Source organism: Lycium barbarum, chromosome 8, assembly GCF_019175385.1.
Source record: "Lycium barbarum isolate Lr01 chromosome 8, ASM1917538v2, whole genome shotgun sequence".
NCBI lineage: Eukaryota > Viridiplantae > Streptophyta > Magnoliopsida > Solanales > Solanaceae > Lycium > Lycium barbarum.
Genome location: NC_083344.1, coordinates 112,335,328 through 112,342,669, shown reverse-complemented (window position 1 = coordinate 112,342,669; position 7,342 = coordinate 112,335,328). Strand labels below are relative to the sequence as shown.

Below are 7,342 nucleotides of genomic sequence, written 5' to 3'. Positions count from 1 at the left end.
AAGCACATTGAGTGAAGTTTGGAGGGTGCGTGAAATGTGTGAGCATGGCATGTTCATCTCCCCCTTCGAAATTATTTTTTTCTATTTCAATCGACTATTATGATGGCACTATAAATGTGTCCATTCCATAGTTGTCCTAAAGAATTCTCATACGAAAACTTCTTTCCTATAAGAGAGTACATTTGTGTCGATCACATGGTGAAGCAACCTATAGTTAGCTTCTGGTTCTTTAAATGGGCCTTCATTTGACATGGCTCTCATTAAGCAACGTCCCAGTAGCTAAATTAATTTTCAACAAGAATTTCATTTTAATTAGGATTATCTTCACTTGTAAATGGTTATAAGAGTTAAATCTCTACTTGGCATGAATATTTCCAGCTACTGCAGAGGCATACAATAATTCACCGGAAAATGTTAAGTAATTAAGGGGTTGTTTGGTAGTTGGTTAGAGTTATGCATGTATTAGTAATACATTGATTAGTCATGAGAGAATCTATTTATTATTTTATGCAGTGATTAATTATGTATCTAGGGGCGGAGCTACAGTGTTTAGGGGGGGGGGGGGGGGGTTGTGCGAACCCAGTAACTTTTGCATAAACCCTATATTTGAACTAGAAAAAATCAGTAAATATGATAATATTTACTTGCAAACATACTTAGATTAATCAGCAGACGGTTCAGTAGAAATGCGGAGGCTGGCGAAGCTCTCTCTTTCCTGAGACGTGGGTTCTCGAACCCCCCAATGCCACTGATTTTTTTGTTTTTTATTTTGCTTAGGCAAGAGATTCTCTTTTAATTCTCTCGTGGAGTTCTTTTTCTTTGGTAACTTTTTCCCTTTTCCCTTTAACAATTTATTTTTTAAAAACAAAATACATAAAATTGAAGGGTAGAGAAAAGCAAAAAAGCAGTAAGGTACTTGTTCGTTAGTTTGGCGGTTGTTATAAGTTAGCTTGAGATTGTTGTCCGTCTTAAATTTCGAACCCCCAAATATTAAATCTTGGCTTTGGCTCTGTATGTAGAGTTTATTTAGTTATTCATATAGGAGTATTAATTATTCCATCTACTATCCTGCATAAAAAGAATACATATATAGATTCCCTTATAACTTTTACATATATTAGTTTTACGGGTTTCTAAATTGCAAACCAAATACCATATAAATGTGTTGAATCTTATACATAGCAAAAGAATGCTACTGAGCATTGGCTTTAACTAAGTTAGAACCTGCCCATCAGAAATTAAATGATGTGACACTACTAAAAAAACAGTGAAATTCGACCAAAATTTTCGACCACACGAGGTCGAAAAAGGCCAATTTTCGACCACAAGGCATGGTCGCTAACAGCTAGGGTGAAATGTTTTTCGACCTCACGTGGTCGAAAATTTTCGACCTCACGTGGTCGAAAATTTTCGACCTCACGCGGTCGAAATAAGTTTTCTACCTAAATTACGAAAATAAATTTTTCGACCACCTGAGGTCGAAAAACGTTATTTTTTATTCAAATATTAATAAAAAATTTCGACCGCGAGCGGTCGAAAATATTATTTTTATATAAATATTATTTTAAAGTTTTCGACCTCTTGTGGTCGAAATATGAAAGAATATTAAAAAATAAAATAAAAAATCAGAATTTCGACCACATGAGGTCGAAACTTAGCAATATTGTTGCCAGATTTCGACCTCATGAGGTTGAAATTCAAAATGTTGCCCAGTTTTTTGACCTCATGCGGTCGAAATTCTAATTTCTGGGTACAATTTCGACCTCACTAGGTCGAAAATTATCAATATTTGGGTTGATTTTCGACCTAATGCGGTCGAAAATCTGTAAAAAAAATTCCAACATTCAGCTGCTTTTACAGCAGCCCACCAGCCAATCTCATTCATCAACCAAATCAACAATGCAATTCATCAACACATCCAATTCATCAAAGTACTTCTACAATCATAAACTACAACATTCTACAATCAAATTCAACCTCAAATTCCAATTTAAAGTACTTCTAATTCAAATTACATCTACATTGAAACACTTAAACATCATAAACTTAAACAACCATAAACTACATTCTACAATCAAATTCACCTTCAAAGTACTTCTAATTCGAATTAAAATTACATTCAAACACTTAAATATCATAGCCATATCCAAGAAAACATAGCAAAATTAGAATCCAAAAGTATACGAATCAAAAAGTCAACGCTGGGTGTTAGAGACATGATCTGAATCCTCCTCACTATCCTCATCCACAAAACCATGATCTACGTTGGCCTGTGACCTACGTCGTCTACCATGGGAAGGTCGTCTACGAGCAATATTGCTTTGTAAAGCCTGGTATTCAAAAACAATATCAGTCAAGTTGTCTCAAATGAACTGGAGAGGAAACTCTGCGAAGAAGAAGAGACTCACGTTTCAATTAACGATTTCAAGAAAGGTAATGTTTTCTCTATTCCCTCTATATTAGCAAGAGACTGTACAAATGCAATCAGGATCATGAAAAAGAAGGTAAGGAAGAAAAATGCCACAGCCTCCTGATTGATAGTGAAACATAAGGAATTGCCAAATTATCCCAGTAGACATCACGGGGCTCGGGAGCCCACTCAGTTAACCACACTGTTGGATTTCTGGCTTGTTGTGTTTGTGCACAAACCGCAGCTGCCCATCTTGTTCTAAAAGAAACAAATGCTGCTGGCATAATATACTTGGTGCTCCCAATAATATTCATTCTCTCATCAGATATCTGACATGAACACAATCCAATATATTAGGGCCATTATAAGGACTTCTAGAGTTAAACACTAAATACTGATAACTGGGGATCTGACATGAACACAATCCAATATATTAGGGCCATTATAAGGACTTCTAGAGTTACACACTAAATACTGATAACTGAGGATGTAGCTATAGGTGTCAGTAATAATGTTTAATTATGATAAAATAATTTTAAGGTTTGGAATTCCCACTTTATACATCAGAAGCATAAGAAGCAAGAAAGGACAGTCCCTCCTAAAAATGTTAATTTAAGTTAAGCAGTTGCAGTACACAAAAACCTCAACCACGTAAAAAGATATTGTTGCTACCTACTTTTTTTGAGAGCTTTTCAATTTCAGAAGTATTGAAATCAATCGCATCAACGGTCTTGCCGCATAAGCCCAGAAAACCAGTCTGCTTAATAAAAAGAATATTCCTCATTAGATGTTAGTACTGAGATGTGAGAAGTGGCATTTATCCTCGCAATCACTACTAGCTAATATTAGGGCAAAAATAAACTATTAATAGTACCTTTGATGTTGGCCTTTTGGACTGATTTCTAGTATACTTGAGTTGATAATAGTCAAGCCAATTCTGCTCTTTCTTCTTCTCATTGACTAGCTTTGTCAACTTGTTGGCATTGTATACAACCTACACATTAGTTACAGGAAAATAAAATAAGTGTTTGTTCATGATAGACTGAATCCTCCTGCCCTATTGGTGTTAAAACTGCAGCTTTAATAAATAAGGTAACTAGTACAGAAATGTGAATGTAAAGGTAAATAGAAAAATCTCTAGATTTTATTTCCAGAGAAAAGTGACTACCTCATTTGATTTTAACTGTGAAAGGATCTAAGCAAATTAGAAAGAAAAAAAAAACATATACTTCTGTCATATTTAAAATCCAGTTCTTTCTAAGCCATTTCGCACCAGTTGACCATGTTAATTTTCACATCAAAAATGTACACAATTTTTTTGAAAATAAGAGACAAAGTGTTCTACAAGGTATCAGATACTAAAAGGTATGAGCAACTACATATGGTAAACTCATGTTCTGCCCCTCCTGCATCGAACTCTCAATAACACCATGTTCTTCACCTTCTAAATTCATGTCATTATATTCCTCCATGCATATGACAGATGATTTGAGAATATATCAAAACGTTAAGAGCTACAAGTATAGAAGTCCTTTAGAGGTCAGTACAAAAGCAAAAGAGATGTAACACTTTGCAGAATTCTACTTTGGAAGACAGCAAGTGATTTAAATGAGAAGATAGGTGTATGAATTGTAACCTGATGAGTTAAGTAATGATCTTGATGGTTGACCATGAAGAAGTGCTCTACCAGCTCACTCACTGACTCATCAGCATCTGGTGACACATTTCTGACAAGTACCTGGGCAGAAAGTATTTGTTAGAAAACATGCATCAGTCATACTAGGCATACTGGGTATGTTGTTGTTGTAATATTAAAGTTCATAATCTCACTTGCTATAAAGTAAATTTATAAGTTATAACCAACCTTTGCCTAAGGCTTAGTTTACAGATTAAAATTGCCATTGTAATAGATCAACAAGGGTTATGGTTCTTACTGTAAATTGATCTGGTCGTCGACGTTCAGATGCAAGAAAATGCAACCTCATCGATGCAACTGTCTCATACTCTCTTTTCAGCACATAGCAAGTCCAGAAAGTAAAGATGTAAACAATTTGACCAAAAAATCCCTTAGCTTGAACAGGTTTATAAATGGTTTTATGGTGTTATTGTTTTCTTGCTTGTTTATTTTGTTGTCTTTATTTATTTATTTTACTCTTGTACTAGGAAGAAGCAAGAATTGAGATACTGAGAAAGATGGTTGAAGAAACAAGTGAGATTGAACTAAAATCCAAATCAATTGGCTAAGGCTGCAGGAATGAGCAGAACAAAACTAGATAAGCGCTTGGTTAATGCTAAAGAATCACAAAAGAAGATTATTCAATGCTATAAAGGGCTTATTGTATCTGTTGCAGCTTCATATCAAGGCAAAGGATTAAGCTTACAAGATCTAATACAGGTCCCTACTGTAGTTTAGTTTTATCGCTACCGCAATTCTGTTTTTTCTTGGACCATAATCACCCCCTTGTTCACTGCCAATTACAGGAAGGAAGCATAGGTCTACTTCATGGTGCTAAAAAGTTCAATCCTAAGAAGGGATATAAGCTTTCTACTTATGCTTATTGGTGGATTAGGCAAGCTATCACTAGAGCCGTAGCAAACAAATCTAGAGTTATTAGATTACCGGTAAGCTAATGCATCATTAAGGATTTCTTTCTCTTCTATATTCACTATTGTGTGCCATGAAATGTTGAATAATTCAGCAATATCTGTCTTGTTCTACATGGGCTATTTCAGCATAACACGTGCAATCAAATGCTGAATAATTCAGCAATATTTGCCTGCGAAAATCATAATAATCGCTCATATAGTTTACTAAGAACATGCACATTGGGTCATCTGGTTCATGAACTTCTCTAGTTTAGTAGATACATGTATAGCTGCCTTTCTCCTTTCTTAAGTACATGACCGTAGGATATATTTTGATTAGTGAAATGCATTGGTTAGTCTGTCATATGCAGGGCAGCATATCTGAGCTTGTCCCAAAGATTTGCAATGCGAACACTGAGTTAAGCAGAAAGCTTCGGCGAATGCCTTCCTACGATGAAATTGCAGAAGCTCTTGATCTGGATGTTTCAACTGTTAGACTAGTTATCGAGAGAAACCGAGCACCAATTTCCATCGATCAAATAGTAACTAGCCAAGGCTACATGTCATTGCAGGTTTGTCCCAAATCTTTCTTGTTTCAACAATTGTTTTCTTAAATTACCGTTAAAAGGAAAAAATACACTAGCGGGTCAAACAGAGAAATCATTTGAGTTAAGAACAAGATTTCTTACAGTTCAGATGCTTTGATGAACAAGATTAATTGGAATTTCAATTTGAATACTACAACAACAACATTCAATTTCAACTCAAAACCCAAAAATAAAGTTAACATTCTAAATCCTAAAACAAACATTGAACAATCAATAAAGTTAACAAATCTACTAATTAAACTACAACTATACAAAGTAATGCAACTAACAATGATAAAATGATATTGAAAACCAAAAACCAAAAAAATAAAAAAGACTAACCTAGCTCACTGTTCAGTCGGCGGCGGCTGGTGGCTGCTCCAGTGGTAGTGGTGGACGGCGTCTGCGAGTGTAAACTTCTATTGGATCTTCTTGCCTGGATAATCTGTCCCTTCCTTCAGCCATATTTTTTTTTTCACAATATATTCAACTGAAAACAAAAGGCAAACAAATATTATATAATCATTCAATCAACTACATCTACCTGTGAGAGGTGATTTGAATCATTTAACTGTGTATCTCTATTTGAACCCATTTCATTTCCAAACAAGTAAATGGGTCAATTTCATATACCAGATTGAATCTTTTACCAAAAAGCAAACAAAGAAATATTATCCAAATCATTTAATACCTAAAACAAACATTGAACAATCAATAAAGTTAACAAATCTTCTAATTAAACTACAACTATACAAAGTAATGCAACTAATAATGATAAAATGAGATTGAAAAACAAAAACCAAAAAAAAAAGGACTAACCCAGCTCACTGTTCAGTCGGCGGCGGCTGGTGGCTACTCCGGTGGTTTAACTGGATGGCGTCGCCTACTTGGAGAACGCCAGTGTTGGTGGGAATTTTGAGGAAGATGAGTTTAGAAAGGGTAAATTTTTTTGAAAGAGAAGAGAAAGTTTTGGGGGGAGATGAAATATTTTCACCGGCCTGTGTGGGTGTATTATTTATTGAAATTTTTCGACTGCATGTGGTCGAAAAAATTAAGCCAGATTTGAATTAATTTTTTCGACCTCATGCGGTCGAGATTTGATTTTTTTTTTAATTTTTAATTAATTATTTTATATTTATATAATTTACTTCTGTGCAAAATGATTTTTTTCATTTATTATTTGTACAAAAACAAAATCGAGCTCATGAGGTCGAAATCATATTTTCCCGTAAAAAAACGACCCCATGTGGTCAAAATCCTAAAGAAAATTAAAAAAAAAAAAACTAATTTGGAAATTTTGACCTCGTGTGGTCGATTTTTTTCCACCAAAAAGTGAGGTCGAAATTATTTGGTCGAAAAATCCCTTTTTTTTTAGTAGTGTGATGTCTGATTGTTACCAAATCTTTCGCTAAGTTTAACTTCTTGTCTCTCCTCAGCTTCTCCTTGTTCTTCCTTAGCATGGATATGTATGGCCATGCATATACATATCGTGTTGTGAAGGTCGTAGTACTTCTGATCTTATAAGTCTCACTACAAGGATTAGAATTTGGCTGAACTATATATGGTTTGAAATAGCTTTGCATATGTTTGACAGAAAGCCTATTGTAATCAAACCATGGAGGCCTGACATTGAGGTGACCGAAGAGACAGTTGATAAGGTGCCCATCCGAATTAGGCAAACTGGGTTGGACATATTGGGAAAAAACAGCATGAACAAAGATAACTGGTATGGTTGGGAAGCCACTTAAAGCAGACAGAG

General features: G+C 34.9%; 1 protein-coding gene across 2 annotated transcripts; it reads right to left on the bottom strand.

The window, feature by feature from the left end:
* Positions 1-1,880: 1,880 nt before the first annotated feature.
* LOC132605284 (calcium permeable stress-gated cation channel 1-like) lies at positions 1,881-7,020 on the bottom strand. Of its 2 annotated transcripts, XM_060318484.1 has the most exons (6): positions 6,403-7,020; positions 5,926-6,073; positions 4,047-4,148; positions 3,285-3,404; positions 3,087-3,167; positions 1,881-2,739 (listed from the first exon to the last, which is right to left on the bottom strand). In XM_060318484.1, exons 3-6 carry the CDS (start codon positions 4,080-4,082, stop codon positions 2,491-2,493), a joined length of 486 nt encoding a protein of 161 aa, XP_060174467.1. In that variant the 5' UTR covers positions 4,083-4,148; positions 5,926-6,073; positions 6,403-7,020; the 3' UTR covers positions 1,881-2,490. The 2 variants fall into 2 exon arrangements, with proteins under 2 accessions (XP_060174467.1, XP_060174468.1); XM_060318485.1 differs by having other exon boundaries at positions 5,926-7,020.
* Positions 7,021-7,342: the final 322 nt, after the last annotated feature.

What these genes read in the sequence shown, in the direction of transcription:
- LOC132605284 (XM_060318485.1), bottom strand. Translation starts at nt 4,082, where the DNA reads ATGGTCAACCATCAAGATCATTACTTAACTCATCAG. An exon ending in ATCATTACTTAACTCATCAG is followed by an intron (nt 3,405 to 4,046) that starts GTTACAATTCAT and finishes ACTAATGTGTAG; the next exon opens with GTTGTATACAATGCCAACAA. An exon ending in CCAAAAGGCCAACATCAAAG is followed by an intron (nt 3,168 to 3,284) that starts GTACTATTAATA and finishes TTTATTAAGCAG; the next exon opens with ACTGGTTTTCTGGGCTTATG.